This window comes from Maniola hyperantus, chromosome 18 (genome assembly GCF_902806685.2).
Source record: "Maniola hyperantus chromosome 18, iAphHyp1.2, whole genome shotgun sequence".
NCBI lineage: Eukaryota > Metazoa > Arthropoda > Insecta > Lepidoptera > Nymphalidae > Maniola > Maniola hyperantus.
The window spans coordinates 3815687-3829174 of NC_048553.1; the positions used below are offsets into that span (position 1 = coordinate 3815687).

General features: G+C 35.6%; 1 protein-coding gene across 2 annotated transcripts in view; it reads left to right on the forward strand.

Moving 5' to 3' along the window:
• The first annotated feature begins 3970 nt into the window (after nucleotides 1–3970).
• The window catches only part of PolE1 (DNA polymerase epsilon catalytic subunit 1), a 35016-nt gene continuing 25498 nt past the window's right edge, over nucleotides 3971–13488 (forward strand). For both annotated transcript variants that reach the window (XM_034978135.2, XM_069504417.1), the window contains exons 1-9: nucleotides 3971–4128; nucleotides 4241–4364; nucleotides 5146–5364; nucleotides 6340–6569; nucleotides 7138–7458; nucleotides 7710–7810; nucleotides 8164–8305; nucleotides 12553–12685; nucleotides 13307–13420. In XM_034978135.2, coding sequence (XP_034834026.1) covers nucleotides 4046–4128; nucleotides 4241–4364; nucleotides 5146–5364; nucleotides 6340–6569; nucleotides 7138–7458; nucleotides 7710–7810; nucleotides 8164–8305; nucleotides 12553–12685; nucleotides 13307–13420 — 1467 coding nt within the window. In that variant the 5' untranslated portion in view covers nucleotides 3971–4045. The remainder of the gene's footprint in view (nucleotides 4129–4240; nucleotides 4365–5145; nucleotides 5365–6339; nucleotides 6570–7137; nucleotides 7459–7709; nucleotides 7811–8163; nucleotides 8306–12552; nucleotides 12686–13306; nucleotides 13421–13488) is intronic.

Below are 13488 nucleotides of genomic sequence, written 5' to 3' on the forward strand. Positions count from 1 at the left end.
TTGCATATACGCAAGACAACTATAATCAAAATGACTTCTAACCATACTATTGTACAACAAAGTCAAAACTTTGGGATCTGAACCCCAAAATGTACCAGCTAAACATCTAATAAGATTAATGCTTTTTAATGCATTTTTACAAATGTAGTTAATGTGAGCATCGAATTTTAGTTTTGTATCAAAAATTACTCCTAAGAACTTCTTATTTCTTACAATTGGAACATCTAAGTTATTATATTTAATGTTTACATCTACTGGTCCACCAAATACCATGCATGAACTTTTAGAGGTATTAATACTTAATTTTAAAGTGTTTTGGTAATAATTTTGCACCTGAGTCAATGCTGAATTAACATTATTTACAGCTATTTCTACATTTTTATTTACACTATATAATAACAAGTCATCTGCAAATTGTAAAATTTTTACATCCTTTGTTGTTACATATTTCTCAATTTGAGAGGTATATAAATTGTATAAAATTGGAGATAATGATGCACCTTGCATAAGGCCTTTACTTGTTGAGTTAGGTCCATGAAGTATATTATTATACTTAACATAAAACTTTCTGTTATTTAAAAAATTTGATAGCCATTTTAACATTTTTCCAGGAATGCCAATTTCATGAAGAGAAGTAATAATCTGGTTTAAATCAACATTATCATAAGCACCTTCTATATCCAAAAATACACATACTGCAGCATCTTTTGATAACTTACAGCTTCTTAAATCCGATACAAATGATGTCAAACTCTCATTAGCACTTCTTCCTTTTCGGAAACCGTATTGGAATGTAGGTAATAATTTATTTTTTTCTGTAAAATAATCTAATCTCAGTTTCAGCATTTGTTCAAATAATTTTCCTATGCATGATGTTAGAGATATTGGTCTGTATGAATTACAATCAGATGAAGATTTATCAGGTTTTAAAATCGGTACTATACATTGGATCTTCCAACTCTCTGGAACACATTGATTATCCCATAGCCTATTAAATATATCAAGTAAAGCTAATTGACCTAATTTATGCAATTTTTTAATCATTATATATGGAATGTTATCTAAGCCGGGTGTAGAGTTTTTTCTTGATTTAAGTGCTATATTAAATTCTGCAAAAGTGAAAGGCTTTAAAAGTAACATATGCTTGTCAGAATCATTATTAAATTCGAAAACAGAGGTATTTAACGTTGTGTTATTGTTATCATGTTTAAATTTTGAAATAAAATCGGGAATCCATACATCATTTTTATGCTGTGGTGGGTTTTTAATACGTTTAAACATTTTCATATAATTCCATACTCGAGTAATAGGAGTATATCTATTGAATGTTGAACATAACTTGTACCAACTATTTTTCTTAGCATCCTTAATTATTAATTTTTTTTGTGCATCCAATTGTTTATAATTAATGTAATTTTCCATCAACCCATTTCTTTTATATAACTGTAAAGCTTCTCTCGAATTTTTAACAGCAACTTCACAGTTTTCATCCCACCAAGGAGCAGGAGTTTTAAAAAGTCTAGGACCTTCAATTTTTACATAAGGAACGAATTCTTTTCTAAGAGTATTTAAAACTTCACAGAACTTATCATACGACTGTGAAGGATCTTTTTCATCAAAAGATATACCTTTAAAGTACTCCTCTGATTTTGCATAATATTTGGTCCAATCTGCTTTATGAAATAGAAATTTCTCTACTTTGTCATTGACAGAATATTTAGATGGAACTAGGCTTAATTTTGTAAATGTTGGATAGTGGTAACTACCCAAAGGATCGTCACCTACTGACCATTCACATAGAGGTGCTAGTACGGGACTCACCCCTGTCACATCAATAGCAGAGCTATTTGCATTAGGTCTTTGTACTGTAGTAGATACACCTGTGTTTAACAGGCATAGGTCATGTTCATCAAAAATTTCAAACAATGTTTTGCCTCTTGAATTTGTACAATTGCACCCAAAAGCAATATGATGCGCGTTAAAATCTCCTGAGACTATACAAGGTTTTGGTAAGCTAGCAATAATATTTTTAAGTTTATTAATTCTACAATAATTGTTATTTTTATTTTTAGGTGGACAATAAACACATAGAATCGACACGGAACCTATATTAGTTTCTAGAGAAATTGCTATGGACTGGACATCTTGATAAAATTGTGTTGGCAATATTTTATATTTTAATGTATTTTTTAATAAAATGCCTACTCCACCATGTTCATTATTTGCATTTTTTCCTACAAAATTATATCCTGAAAATCTAATAGGATTACTTGTATTTTTTTGCCAGGTCTCATTTAATAGCAAAATATCAATATTATGTTGTTCCAAAAATGTTTTAACCAAGGGTTTCTTATTGTTAATACTTTGGATATTATGCTGCACAATAGTTAGGTGAGAATCCATTATATTTTACTTAAATGTTCTAAAAATGTTTCTTTGATTTGATTAGTAGTCTTAATATTATTAGAGTTCCCTATTGTAACCAAAGTGTTTACTATGGCTCCTAAAAGCTTAGAGTTATTTACAATATCATTGTGTGAAATTTCTGTCTTTGTCTGTGTAGTTTGCTTAGGCTGTGAGTATGTAGTTTGGTTTTTTTCATATGTCTGAGGGCTCTGAGGCTTTGGGAGTGGAGGGAAACTCGCACTACTTATTTGAACTACTTTTGAGTAGGTTTCTTTTTTGTTCCTCTCCATTCTCGCTGCCTTTACAGGACACGTTTTTGATATTGCAAGATGCGCACCCCCACAATTGCTGCACTTCAGTGTATCCGTCGTGCAGTCCTTGTAATGGTGCTCACCAGCGCACCGTGAGCATATTTGCTGATTTTTACAAATTTTCCCATAATGGTTAAATTTCATACATTTAAAACATTGCATCAAAGGAGGAACATAAGTGAAAACTTTGTATCTCCAGTTGTCCAAATAAATATACTGCGGTAGACTAGTACCGCTGAAAATTACACTGATAGTGGAGAGAGGAATTAGCTCCTCTCCCACTTTTTTCAAAAATCTCTTTACACCTATTACTTCACTTTCCGAGGAGAGTTTATTGAATAGTTCCTGATTGCTAGATTCTTTTGGAATAAACCTAACCACCCCTACCCTTTCCACAGAGGACGCCGGGATGAACGCTCGAAGTTTATAAACTGAAAGGCACTCGTGCTTCAAAAAGTCATTAGCCGCTGTCGCTTGTTTGAAGACAAGCATAATTTTAGTAGCGTTTATGCGCCTACTTTCACTTACACCTTTTACTTGTTTAAAATATTTGGATACCACTAGGGGATTTTTGTTTCCTAGTTTGATATCTTCTGTGCTTTCTACGTATACAGGGAATTCTGAATTGGTACTAGTATCGCCGTACGCCCGGCGATACCCTGGTTTTATAAATGGTTTGTATTTTGCACCATCACTTTCAGAGGGTTTCTCCTTTTGCATTTTCTTCCTCTTTTTGCCCGCTGCTGGTTCCAAATCACAGCCGTCACTATCTGACGGCATTGTACCACAGTTTAACGAAAACTATTTACAAAATAATGTACTATTTACACTCAAAAACTATATTTTTAACAATTTTCAATTAAAAAGCGCACTTCGCGTTTCCCGCCAAAAACGCAAGTGCCACAGACCTACAATCAACAATAACCAAAGAGTATATAATCACTACGTTTTACCAATATAGTAGATAATCTATGCCGCCAGTTCTTTGATCTCGATAAACCGCCCGCCAACAAAGAGTATCCAAAGATACCTACATATCGCAGTTAGTTTTGATTTTTGCCACGCGCCAAGAGAGCCTTGTCGCATGTGGTCACACTTATATTTATGTTCCTTGGATCTTGGATGAATGATGACCATAGATTATCTACTATATTACTAGATGATGACCGTTCTGGCAAATTGGCGCGAAAATATTACATTTTGACAATTAACTGTACATGGACAAACTTCTCTATACTTTGATAATTCATTGGAATTAGTTTATTTACGTTTTAAAAACAATGTTTTAAAATAAGTGATAAAGCAATTATCATTTGGACGCTTACAAAATGGTTCTACAAAATACTGGAAAATATAGAGCAAATAAGAACGATGCAAACAGACAGAATGCTGGGACATCGTCTGGACCAAGGTTCGTATAATTTTGGTTCTAGTTAACGAAAATAATAAAATATCATCCGAAAACATATTATAAGTACTTACAAATTATTTACAAATAAAATCCATTAATAAAAATATTCTAGGGAGGAATCTTCTGAATCACGGATTCGCGTGGCTTTGGACAACGATAAAATAGATTCTAAATATGGATTTGACAGAGTCCGAGATGCTAAAGAACGGACGGGTTACCTGATTAATATGCACACTGTAAGTTTAATTTAAGTCCAAGCAATTTAAGAAACTGAATCAACGTCATGATCAACACAGCGCCGCCTTACTACAGAGCACTTGAGTGCTCAGAGTGAGAAGGGTTTTGGCTATAGTCTACCACGCTGGCCATGTGCAGATTGGTAGTTTTCACACACCTTTGAGAAAATTATGGAGAACTCTCAGGCATGCAGGTTTCCTCACAATGGTTTCCTTTACCATTAAAGCAAGTGATATTTAATTACTAAAAATGCAGATAACCCTGAAAAGTTAGAGGTTGAACCGGAATTGAACCTCTGACCTCCGATTAGAAGGTGGACATGCTAACCACTAGACTATCACAGCTTTGATTGAATGAAGAAACTGAATTCCTTCCAGAAATTTGCATATTGTTATGGATACAAACATAAATAAGACAAATCCATTCCATAATTTCTTATTCAAATTTATAATTCTTTATCAAATTTTTTATTGCATGATAGGCTTGCACTTTACAACAATCATATTAAAAATGCAATGGCAAGGTCTAGAATGAGTGTGCTTACCTAGAAGATGCCTTTTCACTCTTTGAAGGTAGGTATTTAAGTTATTCTTAAGTACCTTCAAAGCAAAAGAATTTTGTGCTAGTTGATTTAATGTCGACCACATAAGCATGCCATGTTCACGATTTCTTGCTCTTCTGTGGTAGAATGGTGAAGGAGGAACAAGGTTGTGAAGTTTTTGAGCACACTCTACAAAATTCTAGTACAAAAAAACACATTATTTAAACTTTGTATTTTAGGCAGAGGTGCTAGATGAAGACAAAAGATTGGTTGCAGCTATGGATTACTATTTCATTGAGATGGATGGCTCAAGGTTCAAAGTGTCACTGACCTTTCACCCCTATTTCCTAGTACTGCCGAGGAAGGAGTGTGAACAAGAAGTTGTTCAGTACTTGTCTAAGAAGTTTGCGAACAACATTAACAAGATTGAAATTATTGAGAAGGAGGACTTGGATCTGGTAATTTAATATCTATTGAATATACTACAGTATAGATTCTTTATGGTTGTATTCCTTATTGCTGAGGGTGGTAACTCCTATTTTCATTAATCACAAAATGGCAGGAGTTCTCTTGGGATAATAATGTGGTGGGTTCCCAGATTCTTCTGCACACAACTCACTAAGAGAACGATATTTCGATTCTTAGGTTTAAGGTCTGGTAAAAAGTGTTCTGGACGACAGAAAAGAGGTGGTGTCTGCTCATGAGTACTGTACCTTCATAGTTCCTACTGTGCGGTAGGAACTAGTAAGATAAACTAGGACGAAAAAGTTGACTCAAAACCACTAAATAGATCCATGAATCCCTCACTATGCAAATTTATGGTCAGTTATTTTTTACCTGATAGAATGTATACTAATAAAAATAAAAGAATATAGAAATTAATTATACATTTCACCGCGATTAATTGCCTCATCTGGTGACAAGAGCTGGCTCATTTTTTCCATGCGGGCATGATTTGTATAGTAATTAGATAAGGCCAGCATTAAGTTTTGTTGCAATATTTATTTATTTTTTTCATTGAGATGTATGGGATATTTTAACTTCAGTTGGTCCCAAAAAGTCTTTGAATTATATGGAATGTTGAAATGAAATTGTAAAGAGATATTTTGAATACTGTTTATATTTAACTAGCTTGTGTTCGCGACTTCGTCTGCGGGGACAGATTTCAAACCTCTATTTCACCTCCTAAGGGGTTGAATTTTCAAAAATCCTTTCTTAGCGAATGCCTACGTCATAATAGATATCTGCATGTGAAATTTCAGCCCAATACGTCCAGTAGTTTGAGATGTGCGTTGATTAATTTAAAAAAAAAAATCAGTCGGTCAGTCAGATACCATTTCCTTTTATATATTTAAAAGATGATCATTTGCAGTGTTAAAATAATGTAACTCAGTAGAAATCCCATTGCTAAACATCATTTTTAACGTTTTCAGCTCAACCATCTATCAGGCTTGAGGCAGCGTTACATAAAACTATCGTTCATATCACAGAATGAGATGATGAAAGTGCGAAAGGAGATATTAACAGCTGTAAACAAAAACAAGGAAAGAGAGAAAAAGGATGCAATATATTCTGAGATGTTGACTAACGCACTGACAAGTGCTGCTGCAATAGAACATGCTAAGAAAACTACTGATCATATGGACAATGTTTTAGATATAAGGTGAGAATGTTATTTTTGTCTGACTTTGAATATAAGATGATACCAATATCATCTTAACAGAGAAGCTATATTAGCAAAGCAGTAATGACAACTTGTAGTTTTAAAATAATAGCAATTAGGTTTGTAATATAATAGCAATTAAGAAAAAAACAGATAAATCCAGTTCCAGATCCATTACTTTAGTTTTTAGAGAACTGCATAATATGTTCACTGATGGATTGTTTAGGTTTCCAGAACAATTACTTAAGTTTCCATACTAATTATGTGTCCACACCAATTACTTAAGTTTTCAGACCAACTGCTTAAGTTTCCATACAGATTACTTAAATATCCAATCCAATTACTTTAGCTTTTTAACCAACTGCCAAGGTTTCCACACCAAAAACTTAATTTTTCAGACTTAAGTTCCCACACGAATTACCGAATTAATTAAGTTCCAGAACTTCTATTTAAAGACAAAGTAACTACCTATATCTTTAGACCAATTATTTAAGTTTACAGACCCATTACTTGAATTTCCCAACCAATTACTTAAGTTCCCACACTAATTGATTAAGTTTTCTTCCAGAGAACACGACGTGCCTTACCACGTCCGCGTATCAATTGACTTGAAAATATTCTGCGGTACATGGTATACAGTCAAAAGTAGGGGTACAGAAACACCTATCTTCACAAAACGAGAAGACATCATAGAGCGACCTGACCCCATAGTCCTAGCATTTGATATTGAGACAACTAAGCTACCACTGAAGTTCCCAGACTCGCAGACTGATCAAATCATGATGATATCATATATGATTGACGCTCAGGGGTATCTGATCACTAATAGGGAAATTATATCTGTTGATGTTGAAGATTTTGAGTACACGCCTAAACCAGAGTTTGAAGGGTAAGTATATAATCAGAGTACCTTTTATTTTATATAATTAAATAGAAATTATCAAATTAAAAAGTTCTACTAAAAAGTGCACAAAATCGGCACAATGGAGTTTGTAGAGATGTTTTTGTATACACAGCCTCTTTTCTAATAATTTTCATATATTCTATTGCTTTGATTACTATTTTTCAGTTTAAAAAAATAATAATTTTTGATTATTTGTTTTTGTAAATTTATCATTTTTACATTTGTTTTTCTTACAGGCAGTTTATAATTTTCAATGAGCCAAATGAACTGGCACTGATTCAAAAGTTTTTTGATCATATCATGGATGTGAAACCGCATATCTTTGTAACATACAATGGTAGGTTGTAATTCCATAATAATAAGATGACCCTACTTTAAAATTAAATTCGCTGTTATCAATTACTTAATTAGTAAAAGTTAGTAGTAAAAGTATTAGTAAAAGTTCTTGCTCTGAACTTTGTCAGTTTAGTAAAAGTTCTTGCTCGCCAAAGGTCAGTAAAAATTCTTGCTCGCCAAAGTTCCGTAAAAGTTCTTGCTCGCCAAAGTTTAGTAAAAGTTCTTGCTCGGCAAAGTTATGTAAAAGTTCTTGTTCGCCAAAGTTCAGTAAAAGTTCTTACTCCCAAAGTTCAGTAAAAGTTCTTGCTTGCCAAAGTTCAGTAAAAGTTTTCTAAGATCTACAAAACTTTGCAGGTGATTTTTTCGACTGGCCATTCGTGGAGGCGCGAGCGGCGATCCTAGGCCTAGACATGAAGCTAGAGATAGGCTTCAGTAAGATGACCGCTAGGGATGGTACATATGCTTGCCGACCAGCCATGCATATGGATTGTTTGTGGTAAGCCTTCTCAACATGATCACACCTCTTTGAGAAGTAGCTATTTAGTCTTGTATCTCTGTTACGTTTATTATCTCAGATTTCCGTAGAACAAGCGTTTATCTTTCTACTTCCTAAAACTGCAAGCACAAATAATTAAAATTGTCATTCTTTCCAAATTCACATTTTTTACAACAATTAAACGAATGTATATGTCACAATTTCCGAACGTGCGCCTACAGCGCCAACTACGTTAAGAAAAAAAAACTAATGTTGTCAGACGCCTCGCTGCAACGCGTGCACCGCTGCATCGCAAATAATCGCAAATATGATTCGCACATAATCCGACGCGGTGCGAATCCTCAATTTCGGCAACGTTGTGCCATCAACTCATCAATCATCGCCACCAGTACTTAAAACGCCGCTATGGAGTCCTGCACGGGGTACCCCAAAGGATATCAAGCAGTCCTCGCATCAGCACAACGGTAAGTGACGGTTACATTCGTTACTTCCTGGCCTAAAGCTAAATCTACGCAACATATTCGAACCGGATTACTAATTAATTACCATGGCTTTTAAGTATTTGTGCTGGCATTCATTATATCTATCGTAAAATTCCCTTGTCCACAAGTGACAATTACCTACCTACATACCGACCGGAATCCAATCGTTATTTCTCTTAAACTACGTATTATTTTTCGATAATACTAGTGCGTACAGTGTTCATTTATCATATTCTAGCTATTTCAAGCAATATTTCAACAAATAATATCATATTTCGTGAATTTCATTTAATTTTTCAAAACGCGGGTTGAAATCAACTCGTTCGCTCGCTCGCGCCATTGCAGTTCATAAAGGTAGGTCCACATCAGTCGGTTATTACGTTCATAAAATCGAAATATACATCTCACTGTCTATCTACGGTTTGTCTTGTTTCTTCAAACAAGGCAAGTAGTATTTCGCACTATATTCCGTATTTGTTATTTGTCATTGTTTTCCGAACATGACAATTTCATCTGCATATCGATTGCCCTAACTTACGTCTTGCCTTTGTTTTACGAACAAAGCAAACAGTATTACGTACTGTTACACGTAACTTCCATACACAAATCATATTACTTCTCTCATACCTAGGCATTACGTGCCAATTACACTATCTTACTTACGTCTTGCCTTTGTTTTACGAACAAGCAAGCAGTATTACGTACTGTCACACGTAAGACATCATACCACTTTCATACTCAGGCATTACGTGCCATTTACAATTATTTTACACATCATCATCATTATTAGCATCATCAACCGACAGACAAATATCACAATAGGATTCCACATTTGTATTTTCGTGCTTAATATTTACATCAATTTAATTATTTATATTCAATATCAAAACATAGTTATAAAATGGAAGCGATCCAATTGTTAACGTTTGAACGAGAAGTTCCTCTTAACAGCATTCAACGCATGGCTGACTGCATTTATACTAACGAAGCAGAGTTTAAAGTCCGATCTAAAGACTTAAATAATATAAAAAGACAATTTCACACCATTCAAGGTAAAATAGAAAAACACTTAACAAAAAAGGGTGTTTTTGACCCTCAACATCATTTGGAAATTCAAAATCAATTTGATAGCTTATGTTTCGTTGTTCAAAATGCATTAGATAATTTAAAGAATAATTCAAGAAAAGGTAGTTCGGCTCATCTGGCCCGACCTTTATGTTATAATGATTCATCGAACTTACCTACAATTTCTTTACCCGTGTTTAGCGGCAACGTTTCTGAATGGAACGCATTTTATAATCTATTCTATTCTTTAGTGCACGAAAGTAAAGAATTATCGAATATTCAACGTTTTTGGTACTTGTTTTCGTCATTACGTAACGAACCATTTGACCTCATAAAATCTCTTTCCATAACCGATTCAAACTATGAAAAGGCTTTGCATATGTTAATAAATCGTTACGGTAAGGATCAATCGGTAGAAGTGACGTCCACCGGTACAGACAATGCATCTTTCGCGGCCCCGTCCGGTGCTTCACGCCAGCTCGATGCAACTTGCATGGTCGGCGGCGACTCGGTCCGCGCTGACTCATCGATACAACCGACAATAGCAGAACGTCCTACGGCATCTCGCGCCCGAGAACTCGAATTTAACATTAACAACGCATCTTTCGCGACTGCGTCTAGTGATTCACACCAGCCCACCGCTGCAACTTGCACGGTCGGCGGCTCGGTCCATGCTGACTCATCGACGCGATCTGCTACTGCAGCATATTCAACGTTATCTCGTGTCCCAGAGTGCGATGTTAACATTCATGACATTTCGATTCCGATGCGTAGCGAGCCCGCCGTAACATCTCATAGTATTACGAACTTAAACCCTAAATCCAGTGGGGATTTTCGTAACGATCAATCACACACTTTCAATAAGTACAAATCATTTAATAATTTAAATTTAGAGCAACGCAAATCTTTCATTCAAATCAATGATAATAATGATACCTCATTGTCAGAGGTCATACTACCTTCTACAGAAGTTTCTCAGCATTCAGAACTTAAAATTATCTTAAATACAACGACTCATCTTACTAATGCGCTAGTAAATACTAAGCCAATTAATTCAAATTCTTATGATTCTAACATCATTCACTCCTTAACCGAAAAGGGATCTCAAACGATCCTCAGCACCGAGACTTGCGTTCAGCAACTCGGTGTTGAACAATTCCACACATCTACTTCAAATTCAACTGTCACAAGTACAGATGATAAAACTTACCAGATTACCTCACAAATCATACCAAAACCTTCACAAATACATTTATCGCAGCATTTCGAATCACACCAACAACAAACAGGATCCATTCAGGACGAGCTCAGCTTATCCGTCGATACCGCCCGGCTTTGCATGGTCGGCGGCAAGTCACAATATTACTTTTTTACAAAATTATACTCCTTAGTTCGTCACAAATACATACAAAATCACAATTTCAAATTTTACCAAGCAAAATTCAACCATAACATCATTCATCAACGTACTGCCTTTACGGATTCGCTGCTTTTAACACTACTACTGCAGTGGTATCTGGCTGCGCACGGGTTGCGTTTTCGTCAAGTAGGTAACCTAGTACTCCTCAGTATTAGGTTTTCTCCCAGACTTGTAGTCCAAGTCTTTTATCTTCTATGTATACAGACTATGTGTACATTTAACAGTCTCATTTCATAAGTAGATTCTAAGTTTTATCTCATTTATCGTAGATTCTAAGTTTTTTCGCATTTATCGTAGATTCTAAGTTTTTTCTCATTCATCGTAGATTCTAAGTTTTTTCGTAGTTTAACGTAGCGTATCTTTCATTTTAAAATAAGCCCATTATTTTAAGGTCGGCGGCATGTTCCGTAGAACAAGCGTTTATCTTTCTACTTCCTAAAACTGCAAGCACAAATAATTAAAATTGTCATTCTTTCCAAATTCACATTTTTTACAACAATTAAACGAATGTATATGTCACAATTTCCGAACGTGCGCCTACAGCGCCAACTACGTTAAGAAAAAAAAACTAATGTTGTCAGACGCCTCGCTGCAACGCGTGCACCGCTGCATCGCAAATAATCGCAAATATGATTCGCACATAATCCGACGCGGTGCGAATCCTCAATTTCGGCAACGTTGTGCCATCAACTCATCAATCATCGCCACCAGTACTTAAAACGCCGCTATGGAGTCCTGCACGGGGTACCCCAAAGGATATCAAGCAGTCCTCGCATCAGCACAACGGTAAGTGACGGTTACATTCGTTACTTCCTGGCCTAAAGCTAAATCTACGCAACAGTTGTATTTATTTAAATCATTATTTCAAAATATTATAGGTTGTTTAGAATTGTATGTGGTACAATACACGGCAGAAAATAATGTACATCGGCCTTTAGAATGATATTTCAGCTTTGTAAAGCGTTGTCTCTGTCACTCATACCTATATCACGTTTTATCGGCCTCAACGACAGAGACAAAGCTCTACAAATCCGAGCCTTCTAAAAGTCGATGCACATTATTTTCTGAACTAGCCACGGCAGAAACCTCCCACCAGACCAAACAAGACTCAATTTCGAAAAGCTGGTGAAATGGAATAAGTGTTCTGTATTTTTGCCAAGACTTCATCACCAGACTCTATGTTACAAACTCTCCTTTTTACTCCAAGCACAAGCCTAACGCTTAGTTGGATAGGAAAGGGGAAAATTAGCGCCAAGGGAACTAAAAACAATTTTTTTTAGTTGGGTGAAAAGAGATTCATATCTGCCAGTTGGATCTCAAGGTCTCAAGGCGGTAGCTAAGGCGAAACTGAGATACGATCCAGTCGAGTTAGACCCCGAAGACATGTGCCGGATGGCGGCTGAACAACCTCAGGTATAACTTTCCTAGCAAAATAAAGTTGTCTTCAAATAGTTTTTGGTGTAGAACAGACATGCTGATCGATTGCGGAAAAACTGCATCAAACATTATTACAATCTCAATTGTTGTGATTGGCTGAATTTATGGTATTCTTGTTGCAACAATGCATTATAACCCATCAATCGGAGGTGATTGCGATCGTGACATTATAGCTATCATTCTACTGCAATATTGAGCCCCCGATGATATTATAATAAAGTGTAAAAACCGGTCAAGTGCGAGTCAGACTCGCGCACCAAAGATTCCGTACTACAGTCGTATTTCTTCGACATTTTGCACTATAAATCAAAAACTATTCCTTTTATAATATATCTAAATATATAAAATGAAAGGTGACTGACTGACTGATTGATCTATCAACGTACATCTCAAACTGTACAGATAACGTGCAGATAGCTATTATGATGTAGGCATCCGCTAAGAAAGGAGTTTTGAAAATTCAACCCCTAAGGGGGTGAAATAGGGGTTTGAAATTTGTGTAGTCCACGCGGACGAAGTCGCGAGCAGAAGCTGGTGTATATATAGATGATAGAACTTCATTTACAGACAAGTTCGTTTAATCATTAATTGTTTCAGGTGCTATCGAACTATTCAGTATCCGACGCCGTAGCGACATACTATTTGTACATGAAGTATGTTCATCCATTCATCTTTGCGCTGTGCACCATCATCCCATTGGAACCAGATGAGGTAACTACCCTAAAACTTCGGTCAAACTAAGACGACGCGACACGCTCACATGGGCGCATCCAGCGCAC